The sequence below is a fragment of the Bradysia coprophila genome, unplaced genomic scaffold (assembly GCF_014529535.1).
Source record: "Bradysia coprophila strain Holo2 unplaced genomic scaffold, BU_Bcop_v1 contig_138, whole genome shotgun sequence".
NCBI lineage: Eukaryota > Metazoa > Arthropoda > Insecta > Diptera > Sciaridae > Bradysia > Bradysia coprophila.
Window position 1 is genome coordinate 2,859,695 of NW_023503409.1, and position 27,114 is coordinate 2,886,808.

General features: G+C 32.8%; 1 protein-coding gene across 2 annotated transcripts in view; it reads left to right on the plus strand.

Moving 5' to 3' along the window:
• Positions 1-25,727, plus strand: part of LOC119073479 (retinal homeobox protein Rx) — a 43,770-nt gene extending 18,043 nt beyond the window's left edge. The window contains exons 5-6 of one of the 2 annotated variants that reach the window (XM_037178984.1): positions 24,524-24,695; positions 24,754-25,727. In XM_037178984.1, the coding sequence (XP_037034879.1) occupies positions 24,524-24,695; positions 24,754-25,334 (753 nt within the window). In that variant the 3' untranslated portion in view covers positions 25,335-25,727. The remainder of the gene's footprint in view (positions 1-24,523; positions 24,696-24,753) is intronic. The other variant, XM_037178985.1, reaches the window with a different exon arrangement.
• The last annotated feature ends 1,387 nt before the right edge of the window (positions 25,728-27,114 follow it).

A 27,114-nucleotide genomic window follows, 5' to 3' on the forward strand; every position in this document is an offset into this window, starting at 1 on the left:
GCGGTACGGCGAGTATTAGTACAGCTTTTGATTGCTTCGATTAGATTTAATTAAAAAAAATGAAAGGAGTTTCCTATACAGTTCTTGTTTCTTTAGAACTTTTGTTCGTCTTATGACGACTGGTGATATACGTGATGTTAAGTATCTTACAATGAATTTGAACTAAGCTAAAATGTTTGATCAGAGTGTTGTTATATAGATCCTTTATATCGAGATGCCATACATAACTATTGATCTGGTGATATATCTTCAGGGTCTTTTATTGGAAATTTGATAAAATTGCCGAAATCTACTGAGGTCTTCCTAAATTTAGCGAAAAATTAACGACAACTATTTGGAAGTAATCCTTTGACGAAGTTATACATATTAGCATATTCTTCGACCTTGGAATGTTACAGTGAACGACATCTCAAATGTCTCACTGTCAAATTTTTCTGAGAATTTTATTGTGTCATTGCAAATTCACAATGACATTCTCTGAAAAAAATGACAGTGAGACATTTGAGATGTCGTTCACTGTACAATATTCTTCAAAAGAAGAAGAGACTACCAGAAGAGATAATACCTTGGTACTTAGACAAAATATTATAAAGTGAATAGCCAAAGTATTATTAAGAGGCTATTCGCACAAGTGGTTGTGGTTTTTAATTGATTCCACAAGAATTTGTTGAACAAATGTAAATCTAGATTTTTTGAACTTTGGTTTGGCACGCGTTTACAACAATAATACCAAAATAAAAAATCTAGATTTTCATTTGTTAAACATTTTTTGTGTGGAATCATTTACAGGACATGTCAAAAATCACTTTTCTTTTTCTCTCCATGCACCAATATTTCTTTTTGGAAATTTTAATAGTCAGTTTTTTGTCAATAATTTCAGTTTTGAGTAAAAAACGTCTTCAGAGACAGGCCTGAGGTCTGAAAGTCCTTATTTAGGCAATATTATATCAGGTAAAACTAGTGTTATAGGACTCTTAATATCATATTCTGCTGGACCATTATCTTCTCGGATTTTAAGTGAAGTAGTAATGGCGTTAGGGCTCTAAAGGCAAATAAATTATTACTTCTTGGCGTTTGGCCACATATCTCAACTTTACCAAGTAAAGAGTTTATCATTTTTCGCTGAAGTACTTTGGTCCAGCATTGCCAGTGTTCAACATTCTTTTGCTTTGGCTTTCCTCATATTTCGAATATTTGTTGTTGCATTATAATGACATAATATCGCCTCTATTTTCAAAGAATATATGTGTTTGCGTGGGTACTACGTCACTCAACAAACACCCTAGCATTTAATATATTGCTCTACCTGTTCTTGTGTTCGGCATAATTATATTATTTCGCAAATACGCAATTTCAAACTGAGTTGTCAAAGAAAATCATACTCCAACATTAAAAAATGTCGATTTCAGAATTCAATATAAAAATCGAGTCCTACCCTCAAAATATAAATGCGAGAAGTGAAAAAGTCAAATAATCAAATTTCAAATTATTTACACGCATAACAAAAACAAACAAATTATATATTTTGATGAAACTTAAAGCACTTCATTCATAAATTAAATTTTCTTTTAATAATGTGCATTTAACATCACCCTCGTCCCCCTCAAAATAAAAACTTTTTCTACGTTTACCATACACATAACACACCGTGTTACAAAGAGTTCTTTTTGTAAATGCAATCGAAAATATAAAAAAATGCGAATTTAGTTTAGTGTAATAATGTTGTTGGTAATAATTACATTTATGATTAAATAATGCCAACCTCTTTCGGAAACACTTGATGACATTTACATCTGTTACATTTTTTATACAAGAAAACCCAGTTGGATATTTAAAGTTAATTTATTGTTAGGACCTTACTCTTTCACTCACAAACCGGCGTATCATCAGTATTAGTGAAATAAAGTGAAGTCTGCTACTTCTTTTGATCTAAATATCTTTAATAGGCCGATACAATAAGTATTATGCACCTGTGCAAACTCCCTCTCCGAGCTGATGCATAATGTTAGCCTTACCACATACAGACATATAAAATCTATTACTTCATTAGTTTTACCACATCCATTTTGTTATATAGACCGAGGAAAAAGTGTAATATGCTTATTTAAATCGTTGATATCAATAACAAATGACATAGTAGGATCAATAATACATATTTTTTCTCAAAAATATATTTGGCAAAATGTGGCAAAATGTCTCTTAAAAAATAGTCCTTCATTAATAATTGTAATCGCTCTTTGTGATAGCATTGTAGCTCCAAGCATGAACACTCTAATGTGCTACAGTAGCTGTACATTTTGAATTCATTATGACCTTTATAACAGATGGCGTTGTCGTCGCCTCACCAGATAGAATACGTATGACAACATTTAAAAAAAAAAAAAAAATGAAACCCACGGCTCAGTCATACGCATTCTATCCGGCTGGTCCGGCGCAGTGTCATCTGTTATTATTTCTCTGTTTATAATGGATGGATGGATGTAAACAATTAATTGGTCTAGTTTTCTGTCAGATGCAACAATTTTCGTTGTACACGAATAAGAAGAACTCAGAAACATGAACAATTGAACATATAGCCCCAAAACTCGATCATTGTATAATAAAGTGTATGGATATACCGTAATTTCATTATGATAAGTTGATAAATTTTAAATGAAGAAAATTTTCCGCGTTCGGATTATGTAAATTTTCGTTTTCTTTTGATGTGAGAGAAGAAAGCTTGTTTTTCCGTGTACATAAATAATAATGAAAGCGAACGACGGAGACGAAAAAGAGAAAATCTAATTACAGGCGTTTTAATTAAAATTAAGCTTTTTAGAGCATGTACAAACAACCTTTAATGGGTAAATTAATTTAGTTAATTTGAAAAGATTAATTTGGTTGGGAAATTTCATGCTTTACGGAAAATTTTATCCAGTTGTTTGCTGGAAAATTAATGGGAACGGGGACGGGTTTGGGTATTGTATTGGCTGTGTGAAACTTAATAACATGCCTGAAAACAGCGATGGAAGGTAACACCATTTACGGGTAAATGAGTACGAATGAAATTTATAGCCATACAATTTCATAGAAGTCGGCAAACAAAGAGCCATATGTCCCGGCCAATTACACCTACTTTCTTGAAGATAAAATATTCACTGTGGTCAAGATGGTTCAAACCGCATAGTGTACATACCTTCAACAGCCTGAATCAATATCTAAATGATAATAAATTCTCGTTGATCTCATAATCCCTGCGTAGAATTTTTTTATCACGTTTTGTTAAGGATATTAACACCATCCTGTGAGAATATATGCCGATAAAAATTCTCTTCCGACCCGTGCTAAATCTATTTTGCTACTTTATTCCAAACGCACAAAAAAAAGACAAAAACAAAATACACACACTCGGGATACTTGATACAAATCGCTCGAATGTAATTATTCAACACAACTTGGTACAACACCATTATGGGCATTATTGTTGCACATATTATTTGGGATTTGGATTGTCTGTGAAATATACGGCTTACCCTCCATGTAGAAAAACAATGATTATGTGTACAAGAAATGCATTAAGCTCCGTCAGAAAAAAAATATGTTTTTCGGGCCACTAACTGCATTTTTAACGGTCGTCAATGCGAGGGGTGTTTTTTTTCCTATTCGGATTAATGTAGAAATATGAATTGTTAGGATTATATCGCAATTTAAGCAACTAATTGTTTAGTGAGCATAAGTTATGTGAAACACATTTATTTTACATCGATATGCTAGGCTTTTAGTGTCATTTCGTTAAATTCGATCAAAATGGTATGTCACAATTTTAGTTGAGGCTAATGATTTGCCAATGAGTACACTAACGACAAATATACAAACCATTAGGTAAATATGGTAATACAATTGAAACATCATTTTCGGCTAGATGATTATGTCCTCTTTACACAGTCGTTGTCAAGTTAGTTTCGTCTTAAAGCTTTTGCAAAAGCAATTTCAAGAACAATCTAAGAATGGATTCGGAGGTTTCAAATCCATATCCATATAGGTCGATATCAGAAGTTTATCATCCCCGATTCTTAACTTTTTCAAATGAAACGATAAATTGTGATTTAAATTCAGAACAAAATCTGCATTTGAATAAAAACCGTTTTATTAAGCCCAGGTTTCGATCATCGCATGTAATAATTCCGATGAGAAATTCAATAAAATTATGATATACACGGCAAAGTGCTTTGATAAATGTCGTACTACTTACATTGCATATACACATAAACCTCAATGTAAATCAGAAGTTATTAATACAAACCAACCGAAAATTCCACATTTTTTAACATATAAATTGAAACAAATTTATGTTGTGGGCTTATGAATATCAAATATCGTGATTTGACAAATCATTTTTATTGACTAAACATTAGTTTAGCGAAATAAAATAGAGAATTTTTTTTATATCTTTCACATACTAAAGTATCATATTCGAACATAATATACTGATATGTTCAATAATATTTTTGTCTACTTTTTTTTGATCGTCAAATGATTTGTCCTTATAATATATGATTTCTTTTTTATGTAAAAGTTTTCAAAACTAAACTTGAATGAGTCAATTTAGTAAACGTTCCATGGACACAGTGTCCTTAAGAGTCATCGATGCCTTGCTGAAAAGCATACATTTTGGGATTTTTTAAATACTGGATTTTAGTTACTTTTGGTGATAACTTTCCATTTTCATTTTCATTTTCATTAGCTTTCAAAAGAAAATAGATTTGGTTGTAGTAGTGTGACCAGCTCTGAAAAAACTGAGCAGGTTATGAAAGTTTCGTTAAACTGCTCACGTTTCTCAGAGCCGGTCAAACTATTTAATACAAACACATTCGTGGTCGTTATTGCGGTCGTACATCTTTCAAAAGGGATTACAATGAAAATATATCATTAAAAATGAAACACTAGACACGTAAATGTAGGCTACGTTTTTAGGTAAGTATTGGTAACTCTTAAGAGTAATCAACACATGTCTAAATTGTTGCCTACATTTGGGCGCAAAATTACTATTATTCGGATGATAATTTCGGGCTTCTTTTTGGAAAATGTACGACCTTCGGTTGGTGTTAACATGTGTTAGCTTTGTATAAAAAATATAAATGATTGTGGTGATGTAGCCCAAATCCGAGAAAACTCAAAATGTGTGTCAATTTTCGTGAAATATAGAGTTTTTTTGGACTTAGGTAACATCACCATAACCATTTCAAATTTTTACTGGAAGCTAACACATTGTAACACCAAACGATGATCAAACATTTTCCAAAAAAGATGCGAGCCCAAAATTATCATTAAAACAATAGTAATTCTTCGCTCAAATGTAGGCAACAAATTAGCCATGTGTTAATTACTCTTAAGAGGAATGGATGTGTTGATGAAAAGCCTACATAAGAGCATTTTGCAAATACTAGATTTTTGTTTATTTTTTGGGTATATCTTCTTACAAAATCTTTTTTGAACAATGCAAGACGACAATGACCATCATAAATCTGTTAGCAGTCAACAAATCTTCTTTGGCCATTTTGGGTAAGCACAACAGGCTTTTTGGCGACTTTGATGCATGGCCATCTCTAAGAAAAGTCAGTAGTTTAGGCAATTTTAGGCAATCTGTTGACTTTTCTCAGAACTGGTAAAGCTGTCTCAAATAAGTCTCTTTCTAATTAAACACATTTATGGTGGTTATTGTCGTCCTTCGTCTTATTTTTATTTAAATAGATTTGTGCAAAAAGATATCAGCGAAAATACGATACGAAACGCCATAATGTGGACTCTAATTTTAACGGCCTCTTAACTGGGTATGTTACATTTATTGATAGAACTGTCATGGAAATCATTTGACTCGACCATGCTTATTTAAGGTCCTTCGAAGACGGCACATATAATATACAGAACCTATAGCACATCCTTCAGAAACAGCTAGTTATTTGTTATCGACAACGCCGACAAAATTAGTAGCTGAGTTCTGATTCGTGTTTCCTTATATATGCCAAAACATTTAGTAAATCCTCAAACAAAAGAAGTAACAGATTTAATCGTAATGTGGCTATATGCTTTGCGTTTATTAAAGATGACAGCAATGAAGTAGGAGACTTTGTACCAAACACTTTACGATACTTTAAAGAAACAAAGTTACAGAATTCATGATTTCATCGCGAATTGCTCGAGGATTTGCTCACCTCTTAAAGCTGACAAGTAGGACCAGGAGTTCACTTAAATACTTCGTTACATTTCAAATTTTCTTTTTTTCAAATTGTTTTGGTATATTATGTAGATTCAATTAAATGGGATTACAATGTTTTGTAACGACACAGCCACCCAGTTTGAAACATTTTTCTAATTCTAAGTATCATTAACCATCGTATTTTTTCCTCTGGCCAGACTTTGATGCTCCATACATGCAACAGTGGCTGACACAGTGGGAATACAATAAAAATCAGCGGCGCCGACTATGGGGGGGCAAAGGGGGCGATTGCCCCCCATGGGAAAGTTTGTGATGAACAAAAAAATAAAACGTTAACAAATTATAAAAAGAATCATAACAAATTTCTGAAACACACATTTCAATACATACAATTCTGATTGGATGATTTAACTCCTGCCAATTACCAGGGGGAAACCGTGGGGCAAAAATCTGTCCCAACAATTCCAATTCCAATTTGGCAATTCCAAAAATACCATTTATTTCCAAAAATTTTCATTCAATTCCAAAACTTCCAAACTAATTTCAAAATTTCCAATTTTAAAAATCGTAACAAAACTATCGATTATGGAAGATTTCGCTACGAGCAATTGTGAACTCGAAGAAATCCGAGACTTTTTGATTTATAACTCGGAATGTGATTTTGACTTGGACCGGCTTTAATTACATCGCCAGATTTGTTATGATTTGAATGAAGTAAAAGAACGGAAATTTGAAAACTTAACGGATATTCAAATTTTCTTGCAAAGGGAAGTCGACATTCGTGAATTTTGTTCAGAATACACTAAGTTCATTCGGCTTCTTCTCAGACCGTTTGTATTGCGAAGAGGTTTTTCTTATCATTGAAATGTTTAAAAAGCTATCTGCAGGCGAAAATGGGACAAAAAAAGTTGAACGATTTGGCATTTTTGTATGTTCATCAGGAAACTGCATACACCAGTGACATGGAAGCGATAGTCGACGAATTTATTAGTCGAGGTGGAGCTGTTCGATCAAATACTTTCGCTTTTATGAATGAATGTAAATAAATGGTGTAATTTTGAAGATCTGGACGACTTTGACAGATTATTATAATTTTCGCGAGATGAGTTTAGAAATCTTTAATAAATGATTGCGAAAAGAGGAATAAAAGTCTGTACAAAATGAAAAAAATTCACAAACTAAGAATGCTAACACATTAATAGGAAGTTTTAGAATATTTAGGATAGGGTTTTGAGTTTGAAAAAGCAAATCCGTTTAGATTGTGACCAACAAAATCCTAAATATTATAAAGATTGTGCCGTACAATTTGCACGTGTTTAGCTAAAAAAAACCCTCAACCTAAAGTTTTTTACAATTAAGTTTTAGAAAACGAAGATTGGTTAGCGAAATTCATCCCTTTCAGTGAAGGAAATTCATACGGAAAATTTCGCAGGGATTCGTTGGCTATTAGTATCGATTTAAAGGTAGGACTCATGTTCTGTGATTGTATACATAGTATACAAATATGAAAAAACTTAAAATATAATACCGCATAATTCTATCAGCATTAGCGCAACGTCGACCAAATTTTCGTTAAAAAAAAAAAGAAAAACCTGTCATGCGAGAAAATTGCGTGTTGAGGATGAGAGGAGAATATGGGGGCTTGAGGACAATTAATTTCATGGCAGTCAATATGAAAAAAAATATTCTCGCGGAAACTCAACTCAATTCTTCAAGTATTTCTGGAATATACACAGATGAAGAAAATATTCGGAAGTTTTTGGCGAGACAGAATTAGGTACAGACTTTAGATTAATGGTAAATTTCCATACATTTGTGTGCAAGATAAAATTAAGGGCGCTGGAAATTCTACACACAACATCATTGATCTGATCTGATTTACTGTATAATTTAACGAATTGAACATCAATTCAAAAAAATAATCTTGCCCCCCATGCGAAAAACACAAGTCGGCGCCTCTGATAAAAATAACGACGATTTGGAACCTCGTATTGTCATCTGTAATGTATTGAAATTGTAAAATTAGGCTTTCAAACGCTCAATCTTCAATTCGTCGATCGCTACAAATGTAGCAAGAAATCTCTAAATCCCAAAACAATGATAATCGAAACCGAACAGAGACTTTGCATGTCTATGTATGCTGCACATATCACAATGGGTTACAGGGTACATGTCTTTGGGCAATATTAACAAATTTATATTTTATTTTATCTGATATTGAATAATCATTGCAAAATAAATTATTCGATATGTATGTACCTACGCGAATATAAAAATAAATGTATGCAATCATATTTTGTTGTGGGCCGGGGGTTGGATATAAAAATGAAATAATCCATCTATGTGGCACCGATGCCAATACTAATAAATCGAAGGTATTTTGGTTTAGTGAATTTATTTTGTTTCGAAAAAATCACGCAATCTCTTCAATGAAATTGATATATGAGGTGCGCATTTGAAATGATAATAATGAAATAAAAAAAAGGTTTTCTTCCCCTACTTCTTAATGGTATAAATAAGTACAAATTAAAAAGAAAACAGGTTGGAAAAATCATTCACTCTGAGAGAATGGCATTGCTATGGATGGAATATAATTGATTGTGCTAGATTTCCTTTTTATTTATTTTTTAGCTTACTGACTCAGAACCTAACCCTATAAGGAGATAATAATAATGGGGACACTGAGAAGAAAATAACCTTTCACTTACCCGGAAAACATCTGCTATCGACAACAATGACAATAATGAGTAATAAGTTCTGGCTAGTTTCCTCCTTATAGCAAAGTGTGTGTTAAAGAAACGGAAGTTAGAGATGTCGATTGAGCAACGTTGGAAACAAAAGGAGTAACAGATTTAAGGAATACATCGGTTATTCAGCCTCTAACAGTCTAAATACCTGTTTTGATTTAAATTAACTTATTTCTCTCATTTCGCTATACGTTCGTTATGGTGAAATGAAAGAGATTCAGGAATAATAGAAGTTAGATATTTAGAATAAAACGGGAATTTGAAGTGTTAGAGACGAGATCTCTTCAGACAAATTTTATCAGTGGATGTTGATAATGGCATAACTAGTTGTTAAGTGCCATAAAGTAAGTTTTTGTGAGATTCGGTTCAGAATCCAGTCGTAAGCTTGAGTTAAAGTCAACAAATGGTCGCAAACTTAGAAATTTTATTATTTTGTGTCATTGCGCAGTAAATTGAATGTTAAACTTATCTGCAGGCTTACCTTGATTGACTGTATCAAAGGTAACCGAATAAATAGGAAGCATATTACTCTAATAATGAAACCGCTTTGTATGTTTCTGTTTCGAACGGGTAACAATGTTTTTAATGCTAAACTGAAAACAACATTTATATTATTCAAAGTAATACGCGACAATAAAACACATATCGTCCGTGTATACATATATTCACAAAAATAAAACGTTTTTTTTACGAATATTCATTTTATTATGCTGGAAAAATGAATGTTAAATATTTGCTTATATGCGTTCGAAAGTTTCCGAATAACATGTGATATTTGGGGGACATAATGTGCGATTATATTTTATGTTTACGTTTATGTTAAGTTCTACATTTGAGCCATTTTTTCGGGAAAATCAATAAGCAGAGATATCACCAATATTCTATGTTCAAATATGTTTCAGTCGCAAAACTAACTGTTCGTAGTATTTTGCGTTGTAAATTGAATTAAATTCTGTAATTTGGTTTTAATTTACTTATGTTTACGTTAATGTAAGACAGTTCGATGAACTCGTTTGTTCAACAAAATTTTATGAATGAATTGTACGAGTAGATCATGTCAATTGTGAGCTGTACAATATGAATTACGTACCAAGATCACATTAAAAAAGCGATAACCTCTGACAAACGACTGTGTCGTCTCTTATCGACAGCAAAGATATGCAATAAGTTATGGTTCTCCATCACAAAATTGATGTAAAATTAATGAATCGAAAGCTTCATATCAATTTTTTGAAAATGGGAAAGAACGGTTACAATAAAAATTTCATTTTTCAGAAACAGCAACCGTATCATGGAAGAATGGTTTAATCTGTTGCTTCTTTTGTTTAGTGGGTCGCCTAGTGTTTGATACAAAATCTACTACTTCAACATTTTTAACATCGCTAATATCGCTAAATATGACCATAATGAACCACAGGTTATCGTTAACGTCTGTCGTTGATGTCGTTAACAGGTGATTGGTCGTTTCTGAAATGGTATCATTGCAATCCCCCATCCCTCTTGCGTTCGAAAATTTTCTTTTATTTCCTCTAATACGAATTGATTTTCTCTAAAACAACCACACAAAATGTCAAAGAGCCAGAAACGAAAAATATAAAATTTTATTGCAAGTTCAAACGGTGTTTTATGTCGAAAGGCGACGGAAAATAAAACAAAAATCCCATTCCGAACGAAAATTATATTAAATTTCATGTGTTTTATTATGCTGTACTGTTCACGTTCCGATGTAAACATTGTTCTCTCTGGTGTGTTTAAAATGCCAATAATCAATTTTCAATTTAATGTTATTTTATATTTTGTCGTAAAAAATAAATTCGTCAGCATTTATACCGCATTATTGGGCGACGAGCACAAAAGATGGAAAGAAAAATAACGACAAAATTGGTTTATCTTATATGTAACAAAAGAAAATTGCTTTTGATTACGTCTCTTTTGTGTATATATCGATTGATGTACGCTTAGGTGTTGTATTCGAACATGAACATCAAGTTTTTTTTTTCTAGTAATTTTATTTTTTGCGACAAGAAATTTTCTCTTAATATAATTTTGTTTTCAATTAATTTCTCAAGAAATTTTTTCCAACACTTCCATGTAAACTGTAACGATGTTCGCTTACATTTTTGCTCTCATAAACTTATTAAAACTTTTTAAATCCATTAAAATTCTCTTTTCCCAATTTTCTCTGTTATTCCAATTTTTTGCTCGATGTAATTTTATTTTTGCTTATATATAAACTCCCATTCGCAAACAATAAATATAATAAATTTTGTGTGTTCGTTAAGTACCTTTTATATGACTCCATCGTCCTTACAAGAAAACTTATTTTTAAATCGAAAAATTGCCATGGAAAATTCGTCTTATAGAAAAGTTTTTCCTGTTTTTTTTCCTCTACTTTATACTTTATACTCTTGACGAGGAAATTCGATTTGCAGGAAATTTATTTTGGATTTCTTTTACCCTTTTTCGGGTGATTTTTTTGTTATTATATTTCGTATTATGATTTTGTCAAATCAGAAAAATGATGCAAATAGGAAATGTGAAGGTATTTTTGTTGTCGATATTTCCTCCAGAGAGAAATATAAAATTGGAAACTTTCCATTTACTTGTTTCACATACATCGTACAGTATTTTGTAACGGAAAAGTATTTTCATCATATACTCTGTACGTTGTGACTAGCCATTATATCGTTGGAATGATTTATGCTAGGTTAGGCAGACTTTTTTCACAGAATCACAAAAATTTCGGCACAGCATTTCAATACGAAATTTCTGCTCAACTAAAATTACATATAAAAATTGGAGCGAAAAATACCGTCATTTTGCAGCGATCTACATAACCTCCACATATAAAACCTTGGATTCCAACCTCTTTTATTTCGTTGAAATTTTAGAAAAGTATTACTCTGCTGCAAAGAACTTCCTTAGACGACACAAATCCTTCGGTATGAAGAATGTTATATGCGAGTAAAAATGGTAAACTTTGTTCTAAGCTAGTCTGCTTGCATCGTTGTTATACTTTTCTCCATTTATTTTCTGCTTGCCTGTTTTAAGCTACAAAAAAGATGATTTTTCATCTAACGTTGCTGTCACAACCATGTGACATATCTTTATTTCGTGTAATTATTTTCGGGAAGAAAAGAAACAAATGCAAGAATGGAAGTAGACTGTTTCTTCACTTTATTTCCTTCGTTGGTGCTGCGAGAATCAGAATTTCTGAAATATAATTAAATTAAATGGAGTAATGAGAGTGTCATAAACAGTCTGATATTGTTGTAATAAGTTTTCAAGTTTCAAATAGCAGAGACCTTTTTCTATCAAAAATTAGATTAAAAAGTTGAGTCATACGTCATAAAATCCTATTCTATAAAGTATAGATCGAGAAAACCGGTTCAATAATTCCTCTAAAGATCCACCATCTTCGTATTTCGTATAAAAAATGTTATAAAAAGCCAATTTGTCCATTCGAAACTATATAGCTCCGCTATCATTACCTAACATCCTCATTCAAACGTATTTTTATTTTTGCTTTCTTAATTCGTAACGTTTGCCGTTCATTATCTCGTCGGCAGTATCGAATTACCAAAAGTGTTTGGTTTCATTTGAGCAATACCGATTTATTTAGCTCGAAATTACCTTCATTACAGCATTTTTCTGAATGATATGAAGGAAACCAGTCTATACACATTTCTCATTAACATGACATTACAAAATAAAAATCCGTTAGAACAAAGCGCACAGTTGTGATGAGTTTTACCCTCTCGCATATTGGAAAACAATTAATTTCGGTTATTCATTTATGTGAAGCGAATGGATGTATGCAGAGAACATTTGGTTTTTCTTGTAGGAAATTTTTATTCGAAATTTCTTCCGTATTACTACGAAAGCATACATCCTTTAACGGTGGAAGGGATTGGGATCGGTGTCATTTTTTTACAATATAAATGCTGGCCATCTGTGAGATTTACTGTCACATCTTTTGGTTAAAGTTTTGTAGATATTAATACAAAATCTATTACTTTATCATTCACTGTATGTTATGTTGTTGGCATATTAGACCAGACTTTGTCGTCGTCGCCATCGTAAACAGTTGAAATCAACGTTTGCTGAATGTAACATTCATTACGAGTAGTACAAGTTCGAGAGTTTTCGCAGGTTTAGTAACATGGATATTCTAGGCTGTTTTAATATACAAAGTGTTACAATGAAATGTTACAGTTGACAATAAATATCTGATGGCTATCAATATAGCACAAAATGCATAGCGTCATGTAACTGAATTTAATTTTAATTGAAATTATTATCAATTTCAATTGAATTGTACAAATCTCTGTCTATCAAATTTATTGCGCTATGGGCGATTTCTATTATTTTCCAAAATGTCCCGTGAAAATGTGAACAGTGTTATTTAAACAAGTCGATTGACAATAATTACACATTCGTTTAGGCTTACTCAAAAATCAAATACTCAAAAACATATTGGAAAACCCATGGACAGAGAGAGAGTGTAGAGTTACTATACTTTGGTAGAATGTATTTGGGGGGACCAAAATCACAATGAACGCTGTGCTCTGATGTATTTATACACAGAACGTTCGGTTTACAAATAAAATGCTCTTTTCAAGGGTGAAGTTAAGCGTAAATAATATGAAACACACGTTTGTATTTGCACAAATCTACTCCCAGAAGGTTAATTAAAAAGCGATTTGCAATTGTTTGTGGATAAAGTTAGACGAAATAGATGGTTTATGAATTATTTGTTTAAATTTAATTGAATTCTTTTACTGCAATCATTTTTTGATCTTTTATTCATTTGATTTTTCATCGCGCATTTCATTTTATATTTAACTTTGTGTGCTGCCTTTCATGCAAAAATATTTTTATCGATTTCGAAAATAAATACTAAAATAATTACAAAATAATTCATTGTGTGACCAATAAAATACGAAAGCTAATTTAATTATTGTTCAAATGAAACGTTGAATGAGGCAAAAAAGCCACAGCGAACGAATTATTTCAAATAATTATAACTTGGATTTTTTTTAATGCATCGCATAAAATTAATGCAACACGTCAATTCATTATTAACAACAAAGTACAGTTAAAATTGGAGCAAAATATTAGTGATTTACTTTACTACGGTCGGGCGTATTTATGTGTGTAAATAATATTTCAACCCCTTAATTATGTACTAATTTTCGTTTTTATTTAATACAATGATTTCGTGTCATTTCAATTTTTTTTTGTTTTGTTATCGAATCGAGATCTGATGACGTGGGAAGTACTAGATAAAACTAGTGGTAACCTCAATCCGTAAACAAATTTTCCGTTTCAAAATTGCTACAATTAGAATCACAATGAAATAACATCGAATTGTTAATAGTTTCAACGAAATATTCACTAGATTCAACACATTGTCGCATAATGACTCAATGATAATAAAAATTGTCTATCAGAAAGGCGGTTTTTCGACAATAAAACGTTTGAGCAAATCACAAATAGTGCTTAGAAGTCAACTAAAAGTTGAAGATTGAAGAACAATATGTACAATTTGTAATATATGTAATATATGCATACAATCCTAAAACCTACGAGATCAGAATTATGACGAGCAGTAGTTGGTGCGATTATGATTTGCTGCACACTTAACGATAATCTATGAAGACTATAATCTTCTCTTGTGATCTGAGAGGGAGCATAGAACAGAGTATATCTGATGAAACTGTAACCTAATCTATAATTTAAAACAGCAATACGTGCGGTGGTCAGTGTATTGCGATATAACAATTAAATCTTTTACTTCTTTTTATGAAAATAACGTCTCTTGTCTGGCACAAAATCTTTTACTTCATTTGTTTTAACAATCGATTTGCTATATAAACAGACGCTAGATAGAGCTTATTTTTGACGTTGTTGTCGACAACAGATGAGTTTAGACTTATGTGTTGAACTGTGGATTTCTAAAGGCAAATACGTACTTTGTAAGTGATCGTATTCGGTATTATAGTTTATGGTTCATCAATTAACTGTTAATCCAAAATTACTTCACAACCAATTATAATCTAAAATTCACATAATGAAATCATAACCCTAACGGAATGTTTTACATTTTACAACGAGTATACAAACCATGAACAAGGTCATTAGCAATCTTTGATCGAAATCTAATATAAAAATTATTTGAAATTCATACCATCCATCGCGTCATTACTTAAACCCTTATATGTCACAAGAAAGACTCATATTAAAATTGCCATTGAATTCAAACCGAACAAAAGGCACCGTAGAATTTACCTTAATCATTTCCATTATGAAAAGGTAATTGAATTAAAAAGAAGAAGAAGAGAAAAAAAACCTTTTAAAAAGGAGGAGGAAAAACAAATTTTTTTATTGTTCCGAAAATTATAGGTTATTCGATACTTTCTTTTCATCGCATACGTGTAATCAAATGAAATCAAAGAAATTAGTTTTATGGGTTGAATTGTTTACGTGTGTGTTACAAGATATTAAGGGTAATGGGTTCGAACGAATTAATTGTGGAAGTGTTTCCCGTTAATAACATATATAATATTGCATGGTAATATAGTTACGGACGGAAGAAACGTTGCCTTTCTTCTTTGACTAGGAACGGGAAACATGTTATTCAATTAAACGCTTGCTTGAACTAATTAGTTTAAGTGGGTAAAGTTTAGTGGTTGGAAGAAGAGTTTTGCACACCTAGTTAAGAACGTGAGGCTACCCTTCCAACGATCGATGCATGCATTGCAGCTATTTTACTTATCTGCATTAATCTGCTCTTCATTTGTCTGAATAAAATCCTTGGATTCTTGGACTTCAGTATTCAGTGATTTTTCAGTTGCTATAAATGTTATCACAAGGTGTGGAAATTGGCCTCTTCACGCTGAATAGCTATTCAATGCTCGGAAAGTAAATATAAGAAAAGCGGAGTGCGATTGGGAAGCATCAAATTTTTCCAACCAATCGTAACGGTATAAATGTAAATAGAGAAACAATTAATGCACAAACTAAATTGAACTAGGTATGCCGAGTCCGGCACGAACATTATTATCCTTTATGACTTCAATTTTCATCAGATTAAATTGTCATTCGTCAATTCCATAATTGATATCCACATTTCCCTATCTTAATCCCGTGTACAACATTTTAAATAAAAATTTATTTTTAATTGGCCTTGCATGTTGCGGACGACGATATTAATCTTAATTCATAAATTGCCATTACTGTTTTTTTTCTGCTGTGCCTTTACGCACGCATATTTTAATTTTCGTGTGGAATTATATTCTGGAAGCTTTTTACGACAAACAAAAAACAACTTTGAATTGGTGTTTAACACAATATATTTTTAGTGATTTAATGAAAATATTGCGGAGACAATGTAATAGAATGTGTACGTAAGATCGTCATCGCATGCCTTCGGCAATAAAATCATAGCTATCGGAGGATATTTTAAAAACCCCTTCAGATTTTCTAGCTTCAAACTTATGATTAGATAGATTTTGTGCAGCACAGATTTAATACGATTCGGGCTCAGGCCCAAACCAACGAGCGGCGAAACGTTTTTCGGTTATTCACAATAAAAACTTTCTCATTGCTGCCTAAACATCATCCAATATTTATCTTCAACTTTTATTTTTAGATCGTTCATAATCCTCCATTTCCATTTCATAAGTTGTTATAAAAAGGAATTTTTCGTATTCTCAATTTCTTACATCTCCAGTAAAAAAATTAGTTCAATTTATATGCATGTGACGTGACACTATTATTCTTTGACTTGTCATTTCGATTGAACGTCTCAATTAGAATATTAGGTTCTCCAAAACTGAGGTTTCAGTTTCGTTAAATTGACAAAACTTAAAAATATTGTATTACAATTCACTGCAATTCAGAGTCATCTACCATTATCTGCATCACTTCTCAAATTTTAATCAGGAATCAAAGTTTAATAGAGAAAAAGTCGTTCTTACAGAAATTTATCAAGGTACAAAAAAACTAAGTGGTCGTGTGGGGCGTCATAAGAAAAGTAATTTCATGTACTTCTAGTGGAAAAAGAGGGGATTTGGAAGCATCTACGATGCACCATGAGAAGTTGAAGCGTTCGAATGCTCGTATTATCCAAAGGGTGGGTCAGAAAAGGTTAATAACATTGAACTAAACTTTGTCTGCAACATTTGGCTTAGAGCAGTCATGGGAATACGAAGCCACGAAAAATAAGATGAAAATATTTACTAGTTTTCCAAACTGGTTGCGAATAAATTATTAAATCAGTTGCGTATTCTCACATTCATTGGATTTAATATAAACACTTCTACAAGAAGATGTTAATGAACGCGAAACAGAAAATAATAAATTTCCGCTGCAGCTGAATACATTACAAAGTCAACGACCAGCTCACCTATCCAATCCACCCTTGTGCAAAAAATCGTTTGTGATCTACATAAATGATAACAAATTTAAAGAGAAAATTTGAAACATTACCGACCACATCAAATTATACATTGTTTGTTTGCGTTAAATTTGACTCAAATAAAATATTTTCGAAACAAAAAAATGGTCCAGCCAGCGCATGCCCTGAAGGGATGTGTTCCCACAAAAAAAATGTACAAGTAGTATACAAACACCAGCTTATATACAAAATGTGATACATGAACTGTGAATGTTTTATTCTAGCGTAGCACACACAACTGAATCCCAATATACCGTGTAAAAGTGTAGCATTCAGAGACTATTTCAAAAGATTCAACCACCCCATCGACATGCCATATACAAATACAATTACATTTACAGAATCATTATGGATCATGCGCTTTTTAATCATCTCACCCTACAGTCTCTGGTAAACTTTTTTCTTCCTCTTCTTCTTCAGTTTATTAGATCTTGTTTGTGTGCGAGCTCTGGTGAATATCGAAAAGGAAAACAATCATTATCCCCTTGTCACAATGACAGTTTCTCTATATTACAATATACGACTCTCGTACAGATCGTAGATTCTGTTCTGTTCGTTTATTGGGATGTATATATGGAAGAATGGAGTATAAAACAAATTTAATAAAGGTGTTAAATCGAAGGGATGATTGTTAAGTTGAATGCTATTAGCAAGACCTCTCACTGTTCATCTTTTTCGCTTTGGTATATAATAGTATATAGCTCAGCTAGAATTGGCATAGTAAAAGAAATGTACCGGGAATTTCCGTCGTAAAGGTTGAATACATAAAGTACTCACAAGCAATAGAAATTGATTGAGATACATTATATTATTAGATGTAACGAACCTTAATTGGCATAAACAAAATTAATTTCAAAGTACATAAGTACGTATATATACACCATGATGGCTTGTAGAACGGGCGGTGTACGAATCGTGTTTGTAGAAATAGAAATTTATAGTAAATTTTTCTCAGCCAAAACGGATATGATCTAAACCAGGGGGATTTGGTATAATTATAAGAAATATTTTGCCGTGTCATTAACACCCATGCCACTGATTAGTACTCTAATTAAACACTATATATACTTATTGACACGTGTCCATTCATCCGTTTTGTGCGATCGTAGAATTGACTTAGATGCCTTGTTATTCGGTTGTGTATTTTAGCTAATATACCCAAGTAAGCATTCATAATAAACAATGCCATACAGCCGACTCGGTAACTATACACTAAATGGAATTTTTGGGGTGGATTGTGTGACGTTTGCTGCCACCCGTTGCTTAACTGGTATTTAAAGTGAAAGCGAGTCATATGCTAACTTATATGTGTGCCTACGTTCCATATGGAAATAATAAAACTGAATTTGTGTAATTTGAAAATGTAAGTCATGTCAAATGCAATCATTGATTTTGTATTTTTTTTCTGCTTTCATTTCTTTCTTTCGTCAGTCAGTGGCATAAATTTATATATTCCGTATATGTGTGAGACGAAATGTGACGACTCGACTGCATACATATTGTTTTACATTTAAATTAAATTTTATTTTCCAGTGTCGAGTTTCCGAAAAGCATTTTAATCTGCGACAAATGTTTGATTTTACATTATGTAATACATAAGTGAAGATGATGGGTTTTTTCCTTATATAAACAAAGAAAAGCTGTTCCGTTTCCCAATAGAAATGGAATTCATACATCAACGTTTGTTCGTCTTTCCTTCTTTTTTTTTGTTGTTTTCAATTTCACAGCAAATTGGTTATATTGTTATACGGTACGTTAAGCAATTTCATTGGTATTATATACGTTCACGTCGTGTCGGCAAAGAAAAATGAGAAAATTCCTTGGTTAAATGTTTTGTGGTCGAGCAAATTGGATAAAGTGGAGGATGAATTATTTTCGCTCATGTTTTGACCTCAGCTCAATCAGGCATTTACAGTTGAATTGACAATTTTTTTTTTTAATAACAACAATTCTCAACGATTTTTCTTATTAAGCGACTAAGCATTGCATTGTCATGGTTTAGTCAATTGATTGTAATATTTGATCTGAGGCTTGAGACAAATATTTCGAGACGCAGTGCTCAACAGTTTCAATGGGTGGAAGAGCATTTTCTTCAAAGCTATTCATACTCTATCGTTACTCGCGAATCGCTGCCAATAACAGATGAAAATCGATTTTTCGAGTCAGTCGCCCATTTCATAGTCACATATTTTCATCCGCGCACGCTAGTCGATAATGTACCTATTTATGAACTGTATTCAATTCCGGTTCCGAACGATAAATGCGACAAAATATATAATCAATTATGCAGAAAATTTATTGCGCTTATGACCAGGTATTAAAACTCCATGTGTAAACAACACCATATGTGTCTCGGTCATTTTCCTCGACGAAAATTTATTTATTTTTTCTGTTTTGAATAAATTCATCGGTCTAAATTACACACTTCGCAGACATTTAACACGCTCATGTCTACACTTTAACTTAGCATTTAGATTTTCCGTACATGTATTTTCTGTGTAGCTGTTTCCACTCTGTAGTATGTGTGTAACGTTTAATAGTTTTATACGTTAAATGGTCGTTATTGTTAAATCGATAGTTAAGATAGCGATCAAAATCGTGCACATTAGTCGAAAATAATTAAATTAATTAGTGTCGCCATATGTCGCGTGTATTTTATTTGAACAAATTATCATGAATTGATTTTTTTCGGGAAATTCACCTCCAATGTTTTCCATTTTTTTATGATTTTATTACATTGGTCAAATTTCTCCAGCAACAACCAATTGCTAAACATATATCATCTGCTATTGACATCAAAGAGAAAAATAAACGTTGACCTTCGGCTTATTTCGTCTTGTATAGAAAAATGTGTGTTAAAACGAATGAAGTCAAAGATTTTGTATGATCTAAGTGTTACTTTGAAGAAAAGAAGTAGTAGATTTAATGATTTCGCTATACTCTTGTTTGTGGACCAGCAGCCGCACTAAAAACGGATCAAATGCGATTCAAGAAGACACTACCAATTCGTAATGTTGAGTCCCTTTTCTTAAATTTTAATTACCATCAATCAAAATCAAACAATAACACCGATCCGAAGTGTCATTTCTACTGCAGTTAAAAATTATAAAAATGTAAATTCTTTCTCCAAACAGCATAAACACAATCCCTTTGTTAGTTCATTCTTCCAAAACAATAATGTCGGTCATGTAATTAGGGGTTTAATTTAAAATTCAACTTAAATTAGCTCGATTGCATGTTTCGGGGCTTGTTTCAGAATTCTTTGCTGTTGTACGAATTAAATAGGAAAAAAACACGTTGGTCTTTACCTTCAAAATTACATGGCAGATGTTCAATGATCCTTTAATGTTTTTTTTTTTATGATTCAACAATACAATCAAAATGTTGTATTGGACAATTTGACGTTTCAATGCACACGAATATCAATTTTTTGAAGTGTTATTTGAAGAACTTATTTTGTAGAAAATCTGTTAAACCAACAAACTAACGTTGATGAGAGTGGTGTGTTGATTCATCATTTTTGGATAAATCATGCGATGTAGTAACAATTAAGACATGATTGGTTCGGTGTTAAAAATTGATGGGGTATTAAAGGAACGTAAGGGTTAATTTTTGTTTGTGTTCTTACTGTTACGGTCTTTATATCTTCTGTCTGATTCAGACCTTCCCTAGGTCTTACCTTTTGATCCTATCAAACACTATTCTTTTCTATGTTCGTTCCTAAAGTATTGTGTTATCTGTATCAGAGAAACAGTAATCGTCATCAAAGCCTTAGTGGCATAGACCTAGAAAATACTCTGTGGTGTCTTGATTTCTGAACAATTACCTATCATAACTAGATAATGAATATTGTCGGAACTGCGTTATTGATGTCTCTTATTTACAAATCTTTTAAACCAACAAACTAAAAATGACTACAGCACACGCATTATAATAACAGTGAAAGTCAATAAATAGGCTCTGGAACAATATGTTACTTTCGCATAGTCATCCCATTTAATGATAATGAAAACATGATTATCTTCGTTTCCACTATTCAACTTCAAAATAACATATAATACAAACCACTTAACCGTTTTTTTTTTCATTCTTTAATTTTTTGATTATGTAATACAACCCTATTAACAACGGTGTACAAAAACGTTTCATTCAAAAGGATAAATATCAAACGATGAACTAATTGAAAACCCATTATCCCATCTAAACAAGGACATGTCAGATTTTCAATTTCCTCTTCTGTTGTGTCGTTATGTATCTCTTTTTACGACGCTTTATCTCGACCGTCTATCGTACATTAACGTTACCAAACAAAACTATCTCCTTTTTTATTAAATAAATCCCATAATCCCTGTGTCCTATCTCACCTAACGATCTGAATATTTCAGCAAATTGTTGATGCATATTTGAGAGCAAACTCTATGTATAAATGGATAAATATGTCGTGGAAACGATGATACATTTTTTGTTATGAATTTTTTGAAATTTAACCTTTCAGAAATGGCTAGTCACTAATCATCCCTTATTGAAAATATTTAGAAAATCAGTCAACTCCAAGAAGCTTTCTCTTATATGGAAATATATGTATGTTATGATAAATGAAGTAAAAGATGTCGTATTAAGCAGAACGGAACACTTTCAACAAATGAAATGCCAGATTTAGCTACTATGTAGTACCAACTAAAAGGTTTTAAGAATTACACTGATCTCACTAAAACCTTATCATTTTTCGTCGCATTTGTGCGCGAGTTTTAATTGCTAATGGAATATTTATGCTCCATGGTCGTATAGTGATCATTCAGAAACGGCTAGTGATCCCCATATGGTTATTGTGCTCTGCCATAGGAAATAGATGTGTAAAGACAAGAGCCAGTAATAAATATTATGCACCTGTGTCCAAATGTTAATTTTGACGAGTTGGTGGTTGTGATCCTAAACCGAAGACATATAAAATATTTTAGATCTTGTATCAAACTAACTTTCAACAATGTAGAAGTCACAAATCAATGAAAGTGTAAAACAGGTATGGTCTATTGTCCGCCCGAAGGACATAAAAATTTGATTTTCGTACTTAAACGCACTCATTTTCATATTATTTTGACATTAAATGTGAGTGTGTTTAAGACGAATTCGCCGATCGACCATACCTGTTCTAGACTTTCATTGGTCACAAATATGATAGGATTTCCGTACAACGTACAACTCGGTCATATAGTCGTAGAGTAGTACATCACTATGAGGGAAGTAATTTGATATCTCGCATCCAGATGAGTAAAAGCATCCGAAGGCTTCAGCCCGAGGTACTTTCACTCATCGTGATACGAGATATCAAATTATTTCCCGAGTGCAGTATAGTGTTGTACCCGTTGTACCTTACGAGCGACGTAAAGAGTTTTATGTGAGGAGGGAAACTCCACTTTACCTCCCTAGTGAGGTAATAGTACATTACTTAACAATGGGGCAAATGATGGAAATTGTAATTCTTGTGTAAATTACAAACACAAGAAGTACCATTTCCATCATTTGCCCCTTCGCCAAGGTATTTTATTAAAAAACTTGTGGTAAAGTTTCAGCTCCGTGTAGTAAAGTTAACTTTACCTCACGTTTTTGAAAAAAATTATTTAAGTTATAACTCATAATGACAATTATCGGCAGAGTCAATGATCTTACTGCTCGTAACTAATTTTCGGATGTGCACAATTTGGGTAATCAACCGACCTACCTACTTGTAATTCAAACATTTTTGTTCATTTACAGACAGAATTTCCTATGCAATAAAAATCAATTCGTCTATTTTTACCCATTTCCATTGTCATGATTCAAATTTAATATTTATTACACTCTGAAACAAGCCGTCTAATACTCCGTACACAAGTTAATTCCTATCCATCCCGCGATACCGTGATTATAAATGTTCATATACGATGCAATATATACTTACATTCCGAAATAAGTATCATAAAATTATAAAGACATTCAATTCTCACAAAATTTACCATTTAATTTATTATCTATCACCATTCATTTATTTAATATTATCACGGCATAAGTACATAAATTGTTTTCCCTAATATAAACCAGAAACGATATATCTGTGTAGCATTTTCAAAGGTGAAATTAATTCGAATTGGCTTGGCTTTTATATGAAGAATGCGAAAAGACTTTAATTTTTTTTTATCGTGGACACATGATTGTTAGATCGATATCCTTGGAATAAATTTGAAAGTTTTTTTTTCTCTTTATTTATTTGTCAGTGAATGGGTTCAGATAAAAGGGGGTGAAAACTTTGGGAAAAATTCTCAGGTAAAAAGTAAAGACAGAATATATATTCGGTTTGGAATTTTTATGTTGTTTTGCTAATTCGACTGCATTAAATTCTTTGTATTCTCTCTTAGCTGGGTGAATTTCGATAATATGATTGAATTTGACACTCGAAAGTCTCTGGATATATTACGACTATCACTAAAAAGTTACAAATCGATGAAAAAATGCGAAATTAATTTCTACAGCTGAAAGTTTCTGTAACTGAATCAGATTGTATTCACTGATTCGGGGCAAATGGTACACAAAGCTATCTAAATTTTGTGATTAAATTATTCCGACAATGGCAAATAACGTTTATAAAAATTTCAAATTTCATTATAATACGACTCGTAAAGCGTTCTGGAACGATAATCAATTTCAACCTCGGACTGAAACGATGTAAAAAAACCAAACCACCCGCTTTAAGCGAATATTAACAGCGAAATCGGGTGAACGCGTTGAATAAAAATGGAAATGCAATTAAAACGCTAAACCGATCGATGGATGTTATTTCCAGATGAAGGAAAATTGTTGAAATTAATTTTTTTTTATTTTGAAAATTCAATATCGAAAGTTTTTATCGCTCTCATAGGAAAAGCGCGGTCATTTATTTTTTTTCCCTGTCATAATTGGTTAAAATTGATTTTACGTTACGTTGATAAAATTTAATTAAAAATTGTTTCCCAAAAAAAAAAGTTTTTAATAAAATTCTTTGAGTGTTGTTGAAAGCTAGCTATAGCCTGTAGAATTGAGATAGTCTGATAGTCATTATGATGTCGTTTCATCGCAATAACAATTTTCTTTATTTTACATTTTTAGGTATGGTTCCAAAATCGTCGAGCCAAATGGCGTCGTCAGGAAAAATCCGAAAGTTTACGTCTCGGACTATCACATTTTTCTCAATTACCCCATCGTATGGGCTGTAACGGAGGCAGTCTACCAATGGATCCATGGTTGTCACCTCCATTGTTGTCAGCTTTACCAGGTATATGTAACTAACTCTGACCATTAAATGTGAATCGTGACTAAAGCGTAATTTACTTCAATAGGTTTTCTCTCGCACCCACAAACTGTTTATCCCAGCTACCTGACACCATCACTCACCCTTGCGCCGTCCAATCTCACAATGAGCAGTCTAGGTCTCAGCCATCATAACAGTCCGCAAAGTTTACGAATATCACCACAGAGTATGTCAACGCTATCCCCACAAATGAGTGCACCACCAAATATGCGACTAACGCCGCCACAACAAAACGGTCAGGGACCACAGGTGCCACCGCCACACAATTTATCGATAAACATTCAGCGACACACCCCACCGAACAATAATAATATTCCACTTTCGTCACCGCAAAATCTCTCGATGTCTCCGTCGCATGGTGTACGAATGACGCCACCGGTTGGTATGCGTATACCTACATCGTCGCCGCACACTTCGAATCCTTCGTCGCCGGATAAGCACTCGTCGAAAATGTCCGACACAATCGATGTGACCGATATGTGTAGCAAGGACAATGCGGTTAATATGACCATCAACAATTCGGATATGCGAACCAATTCGATTGCGACGTTACGCATTAAGGCTAAAGAGCATTTGGAGAGTTTGAGCAAAGGACTCACCCGGGTGTAATGTAATCGAGCCGGGAAAAGTGTGTCAGATACGTAAGAAAAGCCCAGTGATCGGATGGTGTTATATATACATATTAGAATTGGTGACCGAACCAGTCTATCGGAAAGTTCTTTTCAAATTGTAATTTTATGAAAAAAGAAATTTGTACTTCAGTGTGCGTTCGTCGTTACTTAAGCAAAATAATTTTTTTTAATCAACAAAATTTGAGAGAATATTTTCCGTTTTCCTCTTTTAATTCCTTACTAAACCGTACGTGTAAATATAATAAATGTGTCCCTTCGGATTAATTTGCTCTTCTGTTGTGACTTAGCCTAATTACATATTTTATAGTGGACCACAAGCAACAAAATTTATATTGTTTGAAAGTGAATTTAATTAAAAATTAGAAAATAAACAACAAAAAAATCAAGTTTCCAAACGGCATTTTTACTGAACTCACCCATTAGGTGTGGACGATTGGGATTGGATATATGAGTCAGCGAAAAACTCTTTATGAAAATTTCAAATCAACAAAAAAAAATCCAAGATTCCCCTGAAACCAAACTCATCACTTAAATTGTCTTCGTATCTTAAACAATGTCTTAAACCGACCAGTACGCAAAGACAATTCAGCACGCCGTTGAACCTCTCTATAAGATAAATGCGGTAAGTTTTTCGAGTCAACGATTTTTATTCTGAACAAAAAAAAAAATAAAGAAAATTCACAACTTCAACGATCGTCAGTGATCTGATAAAAAAATCTGTAGCAAAATTAAGAAAAAGAAATGTCAATCGTACGAAAGAACATGGATTTTAGTTTCGTCTTTAAATTAAACTTTACAATCAATCGCTCTCGTTGACTTTTGATCTCAACGGAGTCATCTTCACATGTTTACCTTTCATAGAAACCCGTTTTTTGAGCGTAGTCCAAAAGTGATACTTTTCTTTTTGCTTCACATCCTCATCGTGTTGCACTTGCTCAGTGATATGTCCAGATAAATTTTCTTGTGCATCTTCAACCAGCTCGTTCGTGTCAACTGGTTCACACAATTTTTTCTCTCCATCCACTTCGCTTTCGGAACTGCAGTAAGCCTTCACAATACTATCAGCTTCCAACTCATTTATTTGTCCGCAATTGCGATGTTCGATTTCATTTCCGACGGTAATGTCTGCTACAGCCGATGTCAAGTCCATGATCTCATTGGTGATTGATGTGTCTCTGGGTTCCGCATGGAATTCCACCTTTACAACTTCGGTGTGATGTTCCATTTCTTGCTGCTTCTCCTGCATTAGCAGCCGAAGAGCGTCGACTTCCTTTTGGATCTTATCAAAGTCCAATTCATTTTTCTCCAGACGTTGTTTTAGCTTCAAATTTTCCCATTGAGCTTGTTCAAGGTCTGCATTCCCGTTTTGAAGTTCAGTCTCCTTCACCGAAAGCATTTTCTGAAGTTGATCCAATTTATGAGTCCATAAAATCTCCTCGTCATTTTTCTCTGCAAGCTGTTTTCGAAGGCTGCCAATGTCATTTCCCATTTTTCCACATTTCCAGGTCCATGTTTTCAATTCGATACGATGTTCATCGTACATTTCGGAAATCTGTAGTTTCAATCGAGCAATTTCGCTGAACAGATATCCCTTAACTTTTCTCTCCTTGTCGTCAGACATTTTTCACTTGAAAGGGATGCAAATGGACCAGAACTTTAATTTTAATCAACCTCACAGCTGCGCAATTTAGCTAAAAATGCAATCGTAGTTCAATCCCGTTAAAATAGTCAGATACGCCATGTGTAATTCAATCAGA